Source organism: Kwoniella shandongensis, chromosome 9, assembly GCF_008629635.2.
Source record: "Kwoniella shandongensis chromosome 9, complete sequence".
NCBI classification, from domain to species: domain Eukaryota; kingdom Fungi; phylum Basidiomycota; class Tremellomycetes; order Tremellales; family Cryptococcaceae; genus Kwoniella; species Kwoniella shandongensis.
This window is the reverse complement of record NC_089295.1, coordinates 1,312,501-1,331,616: the sequence shown is the minus strand read 5'-3', so window position 1 is coordinate 1,331,616 and position 19,116 is coordinate 1,312,501. Positions and strand designations below refer to the sequence as shown.

Genomic DNA, 19,116 nt, shown 5'->3' with positions numbered 1-19,116 from the left:
TTCCGACAGAATGTCTGACTTCGGAGACGTAAGTCGTTTTCAATCAGTGACTATCGGCGTTCTTCAGGCTGACACCCGTCTTCTTCGCCCAGGATGCCGGAGCTGGCTTCGAGGTGGGTACTACAACGATTCAGTCGGCGTTCCACACATGCAACGATGTGTACTCTGCTGACCTTGAAGGGCCATCAGTCTGTCGACGAGCTTCAAGCCCACGTGAGTCTCCATTCACTATTTCAAGCAATGCACGCTCGTTACTGTCTCCCTTCCTCCCCTCTGCCTTACTTCCCCTTGTCCAGCTCTGGAGGACTGTCATGCATCCGACTTCTTCCCTGCTTCTCATCGGATGGTGACCGCAGTGTTGTGTTCATCGCTGCGTTCCTCTTTTACCAAATCAACCCCGCCCCATCCCATATTGTTGCTTCAGCACGGACCTTTCTGGGCCAAAGGAATACGATACATCTCGATGATCGTACCGCGCGCTGACATCATCTCGCTGGCAGGGAATCAACGTTCAAGACATCCTCAAGCTCAAAACTGCCGGGATCGTGACCATCTTAGGTGTAGCTCAAGCCCCGAGGAAAACGTTGTTGAAGATTAAGGTAAGGTATCCGTGTTCCTCACGGGATTTTAGTGTCTGACCATCGTAATTTAGGGTCTCGCAGAGGTATGTACACTATGGGGCTTAATTACCTCTCACACTCAACTGATTTTGGCCACACATCTCTCTTGATAGTCGAAAGTCGAGAAGCTCAAAGTAAGTTCAAACCCCATGTTACGAGCTGTGATGTCAATGCTGATTGGGTTGCGACCATACGTAGGAGATTTGCACCAAGATCTTGGTCAGTCTGATACTGAGCATGTTTCTCTTCCAGACCTGCGCTGACACCGAAATCAGCCACCAGCTTTCCTTTCGGGGACCGAGATAGCCGAGCGTCGTCAGAATGTTGTCTACATCACTACTGGATCCAAGTCTGTCGACGCCATGCTCGGCGGTGGTATCTCTACCCAGAGCATTACAGAGGTTTTCGGAGAATACAGGACTGGAAAAGTAAGTGTTGGTGTATACCATATGGGAGGAATGATTCTGACCGACTGGTCCTCACATCTGCCCAGACCCAGTTGTGCCACACGTTGTGCGTTACTGCTCAGCTACCTGAAGATCAAGGCGGTGCAAGCGGTAAAGTTGCGTATATCGATACTGAGTAGGTCAACGTCCAGTTGGCGATGCACAACTCCTTGTACTGATGTCTTATCTGCGGGCAGAGGCACCTTCCGACCGGACCGAGTCCGTGCAGTAGCAGATCGATTTGGTGTCGACTCTGCTATGGCATTGGACAACGTTCTCTGTGCTAGAGCTTGGAGTTCCGAGCAACAATGTGAACTCCTCGTAGACCTCGCGATCAGGTGAGAAACGACCGAGTGGTACACTGGGGCGGTGCTGAAACCATGCTTCAGGTTTGTCGAGGACCGTACCTTCAAACTTTTGATTGTCGACAGTATCATGAACTTGTTTCGTGAGTCGGTTTGAGATTTTCGCTGGCTTTACGCTGAGAGCTATTGCTACAGGTCAGGATTATTCTGGTCGAGGCGAACTGTCGGAAAGGCAACAGGTAGGCTCGATCGCTCGCGTGACCAGCCTACCGCTCACTCAGTAATGTCCTCTCAGAAACTCAACCAATTCCTCGCAAGGCTTCAGAAGCTTGCGGAAGAGTTCAACATCGCCGTGATACTCACCAATCAAGTTCAGGCAGATCCAGGGGTACGTACAACCTGTCTGGTCATCATTGATATGTGCTGACTGTTCCATGCCAGGCTGCAGCGATGTAAGTCACGCGTACAGACTAAATGTATCATATTGATGTTTGGTCTAGGTTCGCGGCATCGTCGAGTGCAAAGCCCGTTGGTGGTAAGTCCATAAGGGCGTTCACCTGAGTTAGCAGCTAATTCGACCACGTAATTAGGACATATCCTTGCCCATGCGTGTGTTCTTCTTTCTTTCACGAGGGAAAGCGCCGATTTGACTTCTCTTCACAGGTCTGCTACTCGAATTCAGCTTCGAAAAGGTCGAGGTGATGAACGTGTTGCCAAACTTCAAGACTCGCCTGACCAGCCCGAGGGAGAAGCAACATACGTTCTCAAGTCGGGGTGAGTGTCTCCTGATCGTAGGCTAACGGTGACGGTGCGCGAACTGACAGTTTAATAGCGGCTGGGAGGATCCCAGCTAGACTGGCTAATCTCTTCACAAACCATCGCGCCGCTGCTCCGTTGTACCCCTCTGTTTACCCATAAACCGCATCTGGTGATATCCCTTTTGCTTATCATTTGCGTAGATATCGTCCGCATCGTTCCCGCCCTTCCATGTCCTTCTCATACGTATATTTAATCATCGTCTGAACATGCATTGATCGGTATAGTCGTGCGGACAATCTGACCATGCCGGACATGTAGTTTGATCTTCTCGGTTCCTCACTTCGTCGCATTCGTCCTAGTGCTACCAGTGTAATGGACGAAGACGGGGCTAACTCTGATGCAAGAACATGTGGTATGTCGTTCTCATTCTCCCCTGAGAGCCGCCAGTGTATGCAGGATCGAAAGATCACGAGTAACCTGACGATATGAACTGAGTAGGTCCAATACTATAGCATTTCTTCAAACGCTGAGTTGTGTCAGCGAATTTTCGAGCCACACCAGGAGCAACTCTCCTCAGGCTGCCTACGACTTTGTCAGTGCCTGTCTATGATGAGATGATCAACCGGACTGCCTTCATTGTGAAGTGCAAAATTTGCTTGGTACCCAATTGACCAATGGACAAGAAAAGATATCCATCCAAGAATCTTAGGTATGAGTTCCCCACGCCAAATAAGTTGGTAGGTGTAATTGTGCGTTTTTATGACCTGTGTACAGCTGAATGTATTGTTTCTTGGAATGCAAAGGCAGGGCTTGTCGTCCACTTAGACTCATGAGTATCCATGTCCACACCACACTTCATGTTATTGCAGTACATTGTGTATTAGTTCTTCTCAGCATCAACGATAGTATACAGAAGTAGGACATGATGAGACACTGTTCAGATCATAAGAGTGGTCTATGAACTGGCCCGAATGATAAACAGAGAGGCAAGACATCAAATATCTCTGATGATCGAAACTTCAGCTTGGATGAGTCTCAAAGTAGAGTCTTGAAAGGGTGACACATTACAGCATAGGACTGATCACAAATTCAATTAGAGACCCCACATGGAAATGCAGGACTTTGACAACATCCAATATTGATGAATGATGTCTGATGTAGTCTGACAAGCAATATCCAAAGATGTCCGAATCATAAATCGTGACATGTAATATCAAGTTTTTATGTATCACAGATTGTACGACATTGATGAGACACTTGAACCTTTGCCGGCAGGAAGGCATCTGTTCCAGATGTCCAGGGGAGTCACCTGCGCTAAACCCAATTATGTGATTGTCATCACCGATACTGAATAAATAAGGTCCTTGTATCCTTCCAATAAGCATGATTCCAAGGACTGGAGGAAAGTAGCAAATGAGTGTATATAGGGGACTTGGCATGTCCCTGTAGAATCTGGTAGGTCTTCAATCACACCTCAACCTTGGCCTCTTACAGTTACAGTTACAACTGGTTTTCTCCCAAGTTCATCGTTTTCGAATCATTTTCAGTGAGTGGCTCCTCATGACTATGTTGATTGACTTGGAGACAAGGCACTTCTGATTCTCTCTAATCTTACGGGACCGCAGAAGCACACATCCTCACAGTGACAATATCACCCACCTACACACACACAACCCTCCCACCCACCATGGCTCCAGACTGAAACAGACCTAGCAAAAAAGGTTCATCACCCAATGGCAAATGTTGAGGCCATGAACACTACAGACACCGTCATGGATCCCACTCCCACAATTCGCATCAGCAAACCAATGCTTTTTCATCAACTTCAAGGTCTGCCCCTTACACACAAAGCTCCCGGAGCGACACAAGCACCTCTGAATACCATGACACTGTCCAACAATTCTCACTTCCCCATGACAGGCTTCCCAATGTGTCTGTGGTCAGTATCGACTCAACAACGGATGGTCCAGGTGAATACTGGATTTGCATGAAAGTGTCTGGTCATGAATTGGCTTTTGGAACCTCAAAACTAACAACCTTCCCATCCGAAGCGAAAAAAGATCTCATGGAAAAGGCGACCAATTTGGTGTGGGTGGATGTCGTGCCAGACATTCAGAACTGGTAAGAGGCATTGACATTGACAGAGGCTGTCACTAGAATTGCGCCTAGAAGTGAATGCGCAGAGTGTGAAGAAGCAGTGAGGGACAAATTGGAAGCCTGTTTTCAAGATCATACCCAATTGATGACAGCAGCTATGATCAGGGCAATGATACATCAACCTCATAGTCAGCCAAGGCGGACAATAGACTTAGCTGCGGACATGTTATGAGGCTAGGGCAGGGCAAATTTGTGGACTATTATACCGTCATAGGGTGTGCTTTCTCCTTTCACAAGGCTTTTTGATGCAGCCATACATTGTTTTCCAATTATCAGCATGTCAACCAAGAAGATATTCTGATGAGTTGTCCAGAGATGATTCTACCTTGTGCAGATCAAGTCAGGGCATGAAACATGACCTGGTTGTCTTTGTTGGTACATGTCTGCACAGGCTTGTATTATATCTGCTGACCTATCCATGAGTGTTGATCGGTGAAGCCGACCTACGAGAGAGTTTTGGATCTTCTAGTGTAACATTCCTCAAGTCTGACCAGCCCCTCATGTCAGCTGACACAACCATCAGTACCACACCTGACCAGTCCAGTGGACCCTAACTCACAGCTTTGTGACATTGATGCTTGCCATGGGAAGACCAAAGGAATTGCCTGCCATTCACCTAGTTGTACTGTTACATACACACAGATGGAAGAACACAACATGATTTATGTGGTACCACATCACATGTATGTTTGATGTCATCATGTGTGCCACTTACGGTCATTTGTACCCAGATTGGACTATTGAGTGGACATAACAGTCCCAAGCCGCCTTGACTCACTACCGTTCTGATGGAGGAGATCAGCAGATATTTCTTTCTTAATTTTCTGCTGAACCTCTATCCCTCTGTCTATTACACTAAAGTGAAGCACTGTACCAGCCAGCCTGTTGTCTTGTACACCAGGGACCAAGCATGTTCTGTGTCAGGACAACCTTATTTACACCTGTAATATTTTGACCAATTGACAGCCCACCATTTGCGGCTAGATAGCAAGGTGGAATCTTTTGTCTGCCTGACAGTATCTTGAACTTAAGTGAAATCTATTGTGAGGAGTTGAGTGTCACTTTGTGGTTTGAGATCCTGACTCCATGACCCAATGCTGGCGGCTTGTGATACAGCTTTTCAGCAAGGACCTGGCAGCTATTCTGACGACAGTTGCGGGTAGATTCAGGGTACTACAACACACAGCAATCCTTACTCATGGTTTACAGCTCACAACAATTTGACGGTCTGCTTATCTTTCATCCTCTTGAAGGCAGTATGCTTGTCAGAGTTATAGGAAGCTGACAGGCTGAAGCACAGAGTATATGCATACACATATGTGGGGCCTATCAGTATTGCATTACCATGACACTGGCCCCGGTCAATGCATCATGGAGCTCAAGCGATCTACAAGGCCCATTGCTATCAATGCCCCTCAGCTGGGGAGCACTCCTTCTGATGGTGACAGAATGACAAAGACATCTCTCAGCTTGTATGTAGTGTCATTCCTCCCCAAGCTCTACACCCTAGCTAAGGTCATGCTATGCTGCTTCCTTCCTCTACCTGTTCTCCATCTTGTTTTCATGTTTGGCAAGGCTCCACTCAGCTTTGTTTGGCGTAATAGTCATTAGATCCAGCGATGGGTAAAAGCTGTAGAGCTGAAAAGATGGCTGTGAGTACAAATCATCCAGAACACATTGCAGTTGTGATCAAGGGTGTGGGATCCGCCCCTGTCCCCATCACCTATATTGAAGCTCATTGCAGTAGGGGTTAGTGACAGAGATAGTTGCATCTAGAAAGTCAGTGATTTCTTCAACTTTACAACCTAGTTTTCTCAAGCAATTGTACTCCACAGGGAGCTAATGGAACAATGCAGTTGGGCTCAATGCATGAGTATCCTGCAGATTGAATCATTGCCTAAAGTGACTTACTACATTATAGATGTTGTAATAAAAAGGCAATGTTATCATTGGTAGCATAACTGATTCCTTCTACAGTGACTTTACTAAAAGTGCTACTCTTCCAATAGCTATTCTCGCCACCCTATCACAATGTACACCATAATGTAATGTCCACATGTAATCACACCTTAAAAGCCTTTCTCCAAAATATTGGCTACTCACTGCCTTTGGTTCCATCACCTGGAGTAGTGTTGGCACCGGCTGTGGTGTTCTCAAACTTGAAGAAATCATCCTCAATCGCAACACCCTCACAAAGATGAACAATTGCCTGAGAGTGAAGCAGGGAGAGCCTTGTCTGAATGATGTCCTTTGTCTTCTCATAAAGAATGCTGTCACGAAGCTCATACTCATTGCGAAGCCAATGATCAAGATCTGGGTGCTCTAAGCCATCCCTGTCAACTCCTCCATCCATAACTTGCTTCACCCATGTGTCTCGGTCCTTATTGTCTTCAACAAAGGCACAGTAGTCACTGGTATTCTTCGCTGACGGCCTGATGTTGACTGACCTAGTCTTGATGTCTGGGTGGACTGGGGGGACTGTGTGAGGAGACAGCCATGCAAGACCTGTGCCTGGGTCGCTATTGGCGACCATGCGGAGATGAAGTGGTTTATGCTGTCCTTTGAATAGTGGCCACTCTGTAGCATACACAGAGACGCCTGAGGTGCTGGTTGAAGCTGGGTTTGGTATTTCAAGGTGATTAGCTGGATACTCAATAAGCTGGATGGCCAACAGCACATGACTCACTGCTGGATTGTTCAGTTGGATGGCTCATGGTGACTGCTGAACTGATAAATTGAGCAGGAATGTGATCTGATTATGTTTGCTATGAGGAGCTGTGTTGCTTTGCCAAGCAATCGGACAAACAACATAACAGCCAGAATGATGTGAATATATACCTAACATCACTTGTACAGGTAGTCCAGTCAGACCCAACACACCGAAAGGAAGCATTCATGCTGACAAATACACCTAGTAGCATCAATGACATCATAGTGACTTCATAGCTGCAAGTGGGGGCTTTGCTTCAGGCAGTATGTGTCATTAGGTGTGTCATTAGGTGTGTCATTGGTAATGACATCACAGACAGTGTAAGGATTAACAATGGAAAAATGAGGTCAACACTGATGTCATGCATGGTCACTGATACTGTGCCGATGATGGCTGTGTACATCAGCAAGTGACATCAAACTTATTTCTCATACAGTGCCCCTTATGACTGTCTTAAAGACACAGCCAATGTGACCAGTAAACATAGGTGACAGGACAGGATGACATCACAGAGATAGAGCATCTGCCATATGTAACACTGTTGTAGGAATTTGGTGTCTGTGGGTCCCTACACATGGTCACATAGGTCACTCCAGATTGTTTCAATGATGGTGTAAGGATCAGACTAGAAACGAAAATGACAAGTAATGACATCATTCACATGGAGGTGTAGTGCAGACATAATGACATCACAGGGGTATGGCTGTCGTCAAACAGGTCTAAGTACAAGCTACCTTTGTTTCTACCCCTCCCGTCAATGACAGGGATGCTCTGGCAAGGGCAAAGGAAGGCTTTGTGATGAAACAGCTCTCTGACAGATGGTCACAATCATTGTCATCATATGCATAAGGGAGACACAATGCCATCAATGAGGTTGAGCGTTTCTCCTACACATCACATGATGTTGAGCCTCTGTTCTATGCTCCTGTCTTTTACATGACCTCACATTGAATCTGATCATCAAGGTGGTGCATCCTTCTGATGTTTGAACTGCCAGAATCTTAGAGGCAGTGTGACCATTGCATCCCTATCGACTGCACCTTGGTATACCCCCCAAATAGTATATGCACCTTTTTGATTGTTTGTAAGGAAAGAGATTATGCAATGCCATTTGCTGATGAAGTCATCAGACAATGACACTTCCCAATGAAGTCATGGAACAACAATGGTGGCCCATGATAATGGTAAAGTCCCAAACAATGATGAGGTCATAGCACAGCAACCTACGTGAGATTGAGGGTATGAGCAGAGAGAAACAACACAGTCACACATGATAACAATGTTGACATCGTACTGCATTTGTGGCTACCTATGATGTCATTCCGATGACGACAACATCGTTCAAAAAAGGAGGTATCACCTCATCAAATGTTCTCCTGCTGTTTATAGCACTAGTGAAACAGACACTCTCATTTGTTGGGCTATCATTCCTTTCACGCAGATCCCTGGCCAATTGTACAGGCATACAGACAAATATGAATGATCTTGCCAAAGTAAACAGCATAAAAAGCTGGTCTCTTTACACATATCTATCCTTCTTAACCTATCCCGAGGACTTTAACACAACACTGCAATACAACACAACCCCAATATTCACTTGTTATATCATCCCGCAACACTTTTGACCCAGAACCTGTCATGTAAGTGAACAAGCCTAGTCCATGATAGTTGCTATCCACTCTGATTAAATGCTGACTTTTCTATGCTTCCCTGTGTTGTATACGGTTTGGCTGCAGCCCTATCATCACAGCACATCCCACATTCATCATGAGCTCAGCTGATTCCAAGCCTGTTGTGAGCTACAAGGTCAGTTACAATCCTGACAGTGCTCACCCATATGGGTTCAGTGTTGCTATCGCAAGCGGCCAGAGCCAAGCGAGAGCTAGGCAAGCTGCGGCCTGGCTTAAAGATTACCTGTCCAGTCGTCAGAATGAAATTGAGTGGGCAGCTCGTGAGACAGGCGTCAGCTTTGCCTCTTCAGAACAGAACGCCCTATCAGAGTGGAGAAAGCGTGCTGAAGGAGGTGCAAGAATGACTGAGAGTCAATTCGCTGGAGTTGAGATCAAGGAGGACCCTTGACTTGCAGTGCTCCCAACTGCTGTTTCAATCAGTCTTTGTCTTTCCCGGCTGACCTCCTTTCCACTCATCCAGCAATATCAATTTTCTTTCATTTTTGTTTATTTTTAACATCCCCCTTGTCTCATGCGTAACACATACCAAGACCAAGTGATTTGTGCAAATATGTAGATTGTAGACCCTTTGTAGGCTCTTCATAGACACATTACATTTGTCCAACATCATGTGTCAGGTTCTGCTAGCAATGCACAGTTTTTGAAACCAGCAGTACCCAGATCAGCTGATAGAGGTTTACAAAAAGTGTTCAACAGTTTGCAGTAAACACATACAGAATTGAATGCTGCAACAAGACTTTCTTATATCTTGTGCTTGGTGTTTGGCTCGCTGCCTGATAAATCTCACTGATAGAATGGTTCTCCCACAATGAAGTATGAGCAGAAGTTTGTCTTCAGAGCCAGTCTTGACCACAAGAACTGGAAGTGGGGATCTGTTTCATTCCTTGACCTTAAAGGTCTAGCTTCAAAAGCCTTCCATTAAATAGAACATAAGCCACCCAGAATTGGGTGTTCTGAGAGCTGTTCAATTATCATGATCTTCTAGTGTGATGTGAAGCCTGGATTGTGTATGTGCCCACTGGCTAGGTGATGATCGTCAAGTCTTCTTCTGAGGATCCTCAAATATCATTCACTTGCCCCATGTATCCAACTGAATAAATGTTCTCCAATCATGGTCAAAGTGGACAAGAGCACCAAAGGCATTTGGATGACAAAGCAGGAAAAGCCTGGGCTGCAAAGATCTGAGGAGTTCCACACTTGATCAGTCAATCAGGCTATCTGGACCAGAATGTGTGAACGGGTGGGTTTGGAGGTAAAGTAGAGGTATCAGCTGTATTTACACATTCTGCAGGGTTGAGAGGGGTTACTGGATGACAACAGTATGTGTGTGTCATGACAGTCACTGCCACATACATCACATGACCTGACAGATCCCAAAGCAATCAAATTCCCACTTGCTATTCTTGTCGAACTCGTTGAACTTCATCCCACAAACCCGTCTGTCCCTTGGTCTAATTCAACAAACTTGCCAAAGTAGTACAATATCACTCAACCTAGATGGATGGATGGATGTCACAACCCAGTACAACTGAGCTGACGACTCATGTCGTGACACCTCGACTCGGCCGCCGAATAGTTCGACTCGTTAGCCAACGGGAACCAGTTCGACATCGGTCCGGCGACAGCCGTCGTAGGAGATGACCGATTCGACTGACTAATCGTTCCCACGGTTCTTGTAGCATCATTGGTACTTATATACATGAGCACAGGACTCGTACATAGTTATTCCTGTGACGAATGTATATTCCTCTGTCTAGTTCACTACTGTGGAACCCGTACCACGATTTGGTAGTCAACCCCAAGTCTCGTACATTCGGTATTCGACTCGTACAACTTGGTACAGGACTTTGTGCTATTCGTAACCCGTGTTCTACCAGAGAACATAACGGTTATTTCACTTGTCCGTCAAATCTTGGTGGTATCACGCAGGATCCTCTACAAGACCTGTGGGGGAGTGCTACAACCCTTGACTAGTCAGGTAGTGAAAGGGTGCAACCACACCACTACTACCAAGGACAATCATGAAGCATCACATTACTGCTCATACCTTGCAGTGCTCAAGCTTGTTTGAACCGGTTCACAATTGCCAGATCATATACGCAAGCAAGTTGTTATGAATGACGACTGCCAAGACCAACATTCTGGGGTATATATAGCCAGAATCGGGAGGTTCAGCAGAATCCCGATTATCGTGACCTTTTATAGTGTGATGTGATGCTTGGATATCGTAGCTGGCCACTGGCTAGGCAATGCATTACTACACAAGTCTTATGAACCTGACTGAGACTGCTCTTCTTGATGATTGACATCAGTCTCTGTGCCCGCATGTGGCTAGGACCTGGTCAGTGCCTCCTGATGATCAATAATCCAGCAGCTCATTCCAAATGAGATGATGAAGCAACTTTGTAACACACCATTGCAAGGAGGATTGATACCAGAGCAATCAGAAGGTAAGCCTCAGAGGGAGAAAGACCTGGAAAGAGCATGGGTTTGACACACACACCAAACAGGTTCCAGCATGGAAAACCTCTCCTTGTACATCTTGTGGAGAGTAGAAGTGGTGGAAGGCTCCTTGTTGAAACACGTCTGAAACATATAGCATTTTGATTCTGTGAAAGAAGCAAGGGATGATATGTCATAGGGATACAGCTTGCGATCCAGGTTTCAAAAGGAGTAACACCTTTGTCCCTTCACCCCTGTTCCTGGTGGCAAACAGATGCTCAGGGAGACGCCACCAGCTTGCCATCCTTGAGGGATCATTGAAGGGTATAAAAGATGGATTTCCAGCCCAATTGTTTCCGTTTATCTGTGAACCATCAACATAATCTTTCCAAGCAAGTCACCACATTGCAGACAGCATACCCTATTCTTCCACTCACAGAGATATCACATTCCATAAATCAGTCTTACTCTATCAACCATTACCTATCTCAAAGTGTATAGTTTGAAACTTCGATATGTCCTCCTCTGCTGTGAACAAAAGCACTGTATCTCCCTGGTGGTTAGAGCGGCACACAGGTGATACAGTTATTCACAATGGTGATTCACTGGGGGGTTGGTACAATGCGCACGGAGAGCACGGAGAGCAATGGCTGCATGAATGGTGCTGGAAGACTACCGAAACTGTAGACAAGACATTCAAGATTTCCATGTATCATAGCTATCTGAAAGCACAGGGAATTGAGGATCCCTTGATTGTGGTAGACGGAACTGCAACCACCGACCGCTTGGGCGATGCCAGTGCCGAGGCGGAGTGGAGGGACAAAGTGATGACTGACGAGGTTCGCAAATCGATGTCGGACTACATCAAGCCGTTGATGACGGAGGAAGAGAATTCAGCCACAGGGATGAAAAATGAGCGTTACATCAAAGCAAAGGAACACATCTCGGAGCAGATGTTTCCCGGCGCACTCCATGCATTGTGGACTTATTACAATGCGTCAGATGAAGAAGAGGCACGAAAGTCGGCGGTGATGGTTTCGCCATCCCACCGTCGTGCGAACAACATGACGCACCACCATTATGGTGGCGATGAATTTCTCCTGGGGAGTGAGTTCAACAATGCAGATGACTGCGTTGTAGAATTCTGAGCGAGGAAATCGTGGGGCATGGTGTCTCGGCCTAGGAACACGATTGTACAGAGACCTGACGGTTGTGTGGAGAACAAGTGCCAATGGGCGGTGTGGCCAAGAGAAAGGCGGCTATATGTTGACTACTGTACTACTGAGTGACAACCCTAATGAGAAGCGATAAAGCGAGAGAGTGTACATGTGACATACTGGAAAGGAAATACGATGTATATGCATACAGTTTTGATTGACCTACTCTGTGTCGCTTCCACTCCCACCGTCAAGACCGCCATCATCTAATCTCGCCCTTCCCTCGGCTTCAGCATTGAGATCCGCAATCGCCTCTCCTACCGCACTCTTCTTCTTCTTTCTCCTACGTTTTCTCTTCCCGGCTGCATCATTATCGCCCGCATCGTCACCTTCCTCCACATCCGACTCTTCTTCTCTTCTAACGACTGTCTCGTCATCTCTTCTTCTCTTTTTCCCCACATCGGTCTGCTCGTCACCGTTCCCATCTGATGGTGCAGAAGTAGATGGAGCAGCTTTCGTCTTCTTCTTCTTCGCACTCAACGGGTTTACACCCTTGACTTTCCTCGTTCTACCACCTGCTGCAACCAATCCTGCACCGAGTCCATTACTCCCACTGGCTCCAACAACATTTCCACCATCGACAACGCCTTCGAGCTCTTTCGCACCTTCCAGTCGTCGAGCCTCCTCGAGCTTGTTCTTCTCTCGTATAGTTGATGTCGAAGGAGGAGAGAGAACGAGTACGCCACGCGGGTTGAAGTGGATGATTGGGAGACCAGGGATAGGTTGGAGATTGGTTCGAAGGGCAGAAGATTGTGAGGCGAGGACATATCGATGTTTGTTGGTGGCGCCTGCAAAGGTATACAGCGACCAAGTCAGCAAATTGTACAATCAAGACCAACATGAGAGAATGAAGGTCGGGCTTGCGGCACGCATGACCATAATACTCACCAATAACATCCTTCAAACACTCGTCAGGCTCGAGTGCCGTCCTGTGATTACATTTTCTCCTCTCAAACGTCTTCGCAAGGTTCGTTGTCTGTTGAACATCTTTGCCCAGCTTGTACAGCGCTTCCATACAGCATTGCGTTATCACTACGGGTAGCAGAGTCAGTACCCATTCATATCGTAGCAGATGAGATTGTGCAGTGTGACTTACTCGGCTTGCATTCCCCTTGCGTGACTTGCAAGAACTGCTTGTTCATATTCAGGTCCGATTTACCACCTTCAATCAACAGATCTTGCGACACTGCAAAGTCCGAACGGCCCACAAGTCAGCTATCTGACATTGAACGTAACGAAAACTGTCCCAAGGCTCGCGAGCAACGACTCACCCAATACTTGGAAAGGTTGTCTGAATCCAAATGTTTGCGTGTAAAGCGCCATCACACGCTTATATGTCTTTGCTCGCTTTTGTCTCATCGTGAGGATTGTTTAGCTCGAGGCCGTGGTCGAAGTGGAAGATATGAGTTATAAGTGTGAAATACGTTCGAAGTTGAATGTTATTGCGATTGAATGCAACCTTTCAACTTTTGCCGCTTCTTAAAGTGGTGAAATCACGTGACTCGTCATTGTGCGGGTTGCGGGTTGCGAGCGAACGTTAACGAGGAAAGTGAGGAAACGCCTCCTCTATTCATCTCACTTGTTTTCACTCCACTCACTACTTGAGTCCGCAAGCTTACCTGTACCTTCACACCAGCGACGAGCTCCGGCACTGATCCATCCCGCTCTTGGCTTTTGATTGATTGCGAAACCGATCCCCACCCGCTGGTGCGACAACATTCATATCTGAATGGTGGATGAGATGAGCGGTGCTTCGCCTAAACCTTTAGAAGAAGAGGATGACTGGGAGACCGTAAGTTGGCTACGTCTTCTGTCCACACCCTCTGGTGAGATCCACCATCCGCAACTGCTTGTATCGACACTCGGCCCTCGGTTTCGGTTTAGCACTTGCTTTCGTACATAGTCATGGCTGACCTCCCTTTGTTTCTTCCTCCCAGGCTGAGATCGTCCTCCCCTCTCAATCCAAGACGAAGCCTACACCCAAACCCCAATCATTCGCATCCACCTCCGCTTCAGCCTTACCCCCATCTCTCCGACCCCAAGCGAACGAGTTCCAACCCCGACCTCGAGCTGCACCCTCCCCAAGCACCGTCCCACAACCAGCCCAAGGTCAAGCGGGACCCAGTCGTATTTTGATAAATGGCGGTGCAGGCGGTCCATCTGGACCACGAATCCTTTCACGCAGCACTCCGAGCGGGACGCAGAGATATGATGGTCAAGGTACGGCGGGAGAGGTAGGGCCACCGAGCGGAGTGGATGGGGAAGATGATTGGTTTAGAGGGAGTAGACCGATGTCGAACCGTCAAATATGGGATAGCGCGTGAGTGCGATCTTACCACATGATGAGCGCCCATGTTCCAAAGTCTAACGTGGCACTAACAATCTAAGATACAGGAATACTCGCGCTACACCCACTACCATCATATCGCCTCAGCCCCTCCCACTCCCCCCGACACCGGGTATAAAACTCCTCCGTCGTCCTACCCCTTCTGGAGGCGGTGATTCCCGTTTCCCACAAGGAAGCGGTGCTGGTGGCAATCGGACCAAAACATTGGAGGAGAGAGAAGAGGAGTACAAAGCTGCACGAGAGCGGATCTTCGGATCGACCTCCGCATCAGTGGGAGGGGGGATAGGGGATTTGTCTCTGGCAGAAAGTGGGAGGAGTGGGAGTGGAGAAGGGTCGAGCAGGAAGGCTGGTAATGGAGAAGGATCGAGTAAAAGGGGAGGTGGGAACGGAAGTGGAGAAGGATCAAGGAGAGCTTCACCTGCTGGTGGCCGTGGGCAAAAGATCAATAATGCTGGTGGTTCTGGCGGGGGGAGGTATGCAGGTCGCGGAGAAGGAGATTCAGGCTCAAATACACCGTTCGAAGGTCTTGTTCCTTCCCAAATAAGAGGAGAGCGAAAGTCGCCTTTACCCTCTCCAGCCGCTGCTGCCGGTGGTCCTCGAGGCGGAGGCGGAGGCGGAGTGGTGAGACAGCCCCTCGGACCGGGAGAAGGGGGTGGGTTCGGTGCGCAAGATGTACACAACCATTATGGCGATGTACTTGGACCCGGAGGAGTACTGTCACCTGGTCGTCCTGCCAGTGGTGGAGGTGGGTTCAGAAGTAGATAGATTTTGCTTGATGTACATATCTACTTGCATCGAATATCGCTCGGTAAATCTTATGCTTAACACGACACCACGCAATCAAGATACGTTCCTATGCATATGCAACTAGCTTCTACCGAAAGTACCACTCCAGAACGCTCCGGGTAAATCACCGACGAAATCGCCCCATGGTCTCTCTACTACAGCAACTTCCACCTCACCCTCCGTCGTCCCTGTACTAGTGCTAGTGCTAGTGCTAGCTAACCATCCCACACCTAAGACAGACTTGAATCGATCTTTCACAATTTTGTAAAACTCCTCTTTCTCTCCTGGTACAGTTTTGTTGGCATGGAGCTCAGAAGAGTCGACGACGCTTGGACTTGCTGAATCGATTTGAGTTCGTTGTTCTCTTGCTTCCCTAGCTCGTTTCTTCCTCATAGCTTTACTCAAACCACCAACAGGAGATCCGTCTAAGCTCAAAGAGACAGAGGGTGATTCGGATCCCCGTCTAGATTTCAGCTTCGCAACGGCATCCAAGTCCAGACGAGCAGTGACGAGCCAATCCGATCCCCAGATCAAAGTCTTGCTAGTCTTCTCTCCAGCACGTCGGGAGATGGGCTCGAACGTCGTACCGTGAACAGGAGAATGGAGCGATGATAGAGCGCTGTTGAGCGAGGCGAGTTGCTGTGTGGCAGGGAGAAGTCGACGGAGATCGAGATGATAGAATTGAAGAGAGTTGGTAGGGAGTGTGAGACTGAGAAGAGAGGGAGTGGACGGTGGGAATCCGATGGAAATAGGGGCGAAAGGCAGAGTAGGCAGAGTTGCGTACAGCTAAATGAGGACCCAAGTATTAGCAGAGATTCGTTTCAGGTAGAGAAGGCAAACTCACCTGTAATGTGTCGAGGTTGAAGACTGACACTCTCCCTGCAAGATCTGACACACCGAGCCATTGCCCATCTTCACTCGCCGCGAGACTCGAAATCCACGCTGCCTGTTCTTCCTGCTTCTTTTCCGCCTCGTCTTCAGTTTCGTCTTCGCTGCCACTGCCCACCTCCTCTTCGACCCCCTTATCCATATCAACATCGCCATTGACATCTCCGTTAGGTGTATGCCCATTGGCAGTCGCCTTCTTTCCCTTCACCACTCGTCCATCAACAATCTTGTCTTGTCGAGCGAAGCACTTGACGACATTCACACCGTCTTTTGGCTGCTCGGGCAATTCCAAAACGACAATCTGGCCAGAAGCGACCAAGCCAAGAACGAGACGTTGAGAATCGGGTGTGAAGAGCAGAGTCGATGAACCACAGCCTTTAGTAGGCAAAGAGAGATGCGCAAGCATCGGGGAGGAATGGAGGGTAGGAAGCAAGTCGCGAATTCGGGTGGGATGAAGGGTGTTCGAGCCAGACTATGTTGCACGTTAGCTTCAATCGCAGTTAATCCACGCGGAGAGACTCACCGATGACGCCAAGTGGAATAGTTTGGTCTCATACAAATCAGAGACAGCGAGCCACCGACCGTCCGAGGAGATGGAAGACGAAATGATGTTGGTCCGGAGCTATCGACCGAAAACAGAATTATGAGACACAAATTCACATCGCTTTAGTAGCGACACTCACCCTCAGCTCCATCTCCAAAGCCTTTTCCCAGCCTTGCTCATCCTCAAGGACCCTCCATACACCTACAGACCTCTCCTTCCTACCGAGCACCAATCTCGCCTTGGTCGCCATCTCCAATCGACCATTTCCTCTACCACCGCTCAGATAGCCCAGCTTTCTGCTATAGCTCTCCTCGAACACAGGCTTCATCGCTCCCTTGGGCTTTGCCAACGCATTTCGTACTTTGTCTGCTGCGAGGTCGGGATTGCCAGCTGAAGTAAGGGAGAGCGACATGTCCCATCCGCCTGAAGCGAGCACAGGAGCATAGGATGGGTTGATTGGTGGAGTCGTAAGGGGGTGGGACGAGGGGAGAGGTACGTAGGGAGGGAAGATGGCAAGAGCTTTCACATCGTGTGAATGAAGTCGTCTCGAAGCGGTCAAAGCCCATTGAGAGCCTGATCCGGATGTTGAAGGAACATTCACAAATTGGCAGACTCGTTGATCAGGACCGGAAGTGAAGACAGATCGTCCATTCTATTATGAATCGTCAGCTTGCTGTCCTTGTCTAAGGTGTGTCTTGGCTTACTGGTCCGATAGTCATGCACATTCCATCCGCTTTGTGTGCTCTGAAGTTCTGCTTTTGAGCCAGACTCACACCGTCCCAGAACGTCACATTTCCAAGCGAATCGGACGTAACGATGTTATTATCACTATATATCTCCTATCAGTTTCTATCCCATTCGATATCGGGGCGAGCGGCGATTGACTCACGGCAAGACTCCAACACCCCAAACGATAGTAGCTTTCTGCATCCCTGTTGCTGGTTTCTTGCCGCCTCTTCCTGGTTTTCCCAATTTCTCAACCACTGATCTCGATTTCAGTATGACCCTATTCAGACCTGATCGACTAGGATCCAAAGGTGGTGGGATGTCCCATTTCCTGAACGATGAATCTGAGTTTCCGGTGATCAGGTATGTATTTCTCCATTCCCATTCGTCCTGACTGTCCATAACTCGTTCGACTTTAGGTACACCCCAAGCGATGCTAACAGTTCGCGTTCGAGATGGGAGAGTGTCGCTTCGCAGAAGATGGGATGGTGGTGGAGATAGAGGAGGAGAGGGAGTGAAATATGTTGGTTGAGGGATACTGAGGAAGTGGAGGGAGGGTGAAGTGGTAGCGAGACAGAGCAAGTCGTGAGTCGGTGAAACGGAAAGTGACCACAAAGGCGGGGATGGAATAGCATATGTTTGCTACGATGATAATGTCAGTCCCGCAGCTAATGAATTGACAGTAATCACAGTACTCACCAGCACCCGACCAGTGATCAGGCATCTCTCGATGAGATCTCCAGAATCAGATCCAGCTGTGAACAATCGAAGATCCTCCACTTTCGGTACAGCATATGACTTTCGGTGGAAGTTGAGCGGATCTCGAATGACCAGAGACATCAACGATATCGTAGGATGTGTCAGCGTAGGAGGAAGTGTCTACAATGAGTTCATATCAGCTTATGCAATTCATACTCCATCCGAATGCAACAGCTGAACCGACCTTTTCTAACACCCAGTTTCCTGACATGTTGCCCTCATCGTCCTGAACATATTGCCATATCTCCACCTCTCCATTATCTCTAGCCACTATTAACACGCCAAACTCGTCCTTCTGTCCATCGGCGCTCGTGGTCCCCTTGGCTTTACCCTTGGAGGAAGAAGGATCTTGAGGTGGAGGGAGTGGAAGAGGTGCGAAAGAGAGTGCTGTAATGGGAGAAGGGGTATGGTCGTAGAATCGGATACGATGCAATGGCAGAGAAGTGTGTTGCGCTGTCGGGACCGGCATGTTGAGTGAGTCTATGCCGTGATGATGTCGATGCTACTGCTAATGGCGATGATGATGTTGATCAAGATGATATCTGAAATGTTGAAAACCTCGAGGACGGTTGCTTCCCAAAAATCAGCGGATTAAGGTACCGTCTATAAAGATGTATCGTGATCAGTGATAACGAAAGCCCTTTTTAATCCCACGTCATGCATTGTATCGCTCACCTCCACTCACCTGTTGTCCACCTCGTCCACAGTCGATTTCAGCC

General features: G+C 47.9%; 4 protein-coding genes across 4 annotated transcripts; 2 read left to right on the top strand and 2 right to left on the bottom strand.

The window, feature by feature from the left end:
- Positions 1–10: 10 nt before the first annotated feature.
- CI109_105378 (meiotic recombinase Dmc1) lies at positions 11–2,225 on the top strand (the record flags this gene model as incomplete). Its single annotated transcript, XM_065967653.1, has 18 exons — positions 11–28; positions 93–113; positions 181–213; positions 501–599; positions 653–664; positions 734–754; positions 819–839; positions 896–1,048; positions 1,114–1,202; positions 1,264–1,404; positions 1,456–1,514; positions 1,567–1,610; positions 1,667–1,759; positions 1,813–1,823; positions 1,872–1,906; positions 1,962–1,980; positions 2,035–2,145; positions 2,204–2,225. The coding sequence occupies 18 exons, from the start codon at positions 11–13 to the stop codon at positions 2,223–2,225; spliced, it is 1,002 nt and encodes a 333-aa protein (XP_065823725.1).
- A 10,284-nt stretch (positions 2,226–12,509) lies between these two features.
- CI109_105377 (uncharacterized protein) lies at positions 12,510–13,706 on the bottom strand (the record flags this gene model as incomplete). Its single annotated transcript, XM_032007448.1, has 4 exons — positions 12,510–13,135; positions 13,236–13,379; positions 13,444–13,533; positions 13,619–13,706. 4 exons carry the CDS (start codon positions 13,704–13,706, stop codon positions 12,510–12,512), a joined length of 948 nt encoding a protein of 315 aa, XP_031858274.1.
- Positions 13,707–14,088: 382 nt separating this feature from the next.
- Positions 14,089–15,459, top strand: CI109_105376 (uncharacterized protein; the record flags this gene model as incomplete). The annotated part of the gene is made up of 3 exons (XM_032007449.1): positions 14,089–14,139; positions 14,285–14,667; positions 14,742–15,459. 3 exons carry the CDS (start codon positions 14,089–14,091, stop codon positions 15,457–15,459), a joined length of 1,152 nt encoding a protein of 383 aa, XP_031858275.1.
- Positions 15,460–15,561: 102 nt separating this feature from the next.
- Positions 15,562–18,866, bottom strand: CI109_105375 (uncharacterized protein; the record flags this gene model as incomplete). Its single annotated transcript, XM_032007450.1, has 8 exons — positions 15,562–16,266; positions 16,325–16,840; positions 16,892–16,990; positions 17,052–17,564; positions 17,617–17,740; positions 17,802–18,280; positions 18,338–18,517; positions 18,582–18,866. 8 exons carry the CDS (start codon positions 18,864–18,866, stop codon positions 15,562–15,564), a joined length of 2,901 nt encoding a protein of 966 aa, XP_031858276.1.
- Between the last annotated feature and the right edge of the window lie 250 nt (positions 18,867–19,116).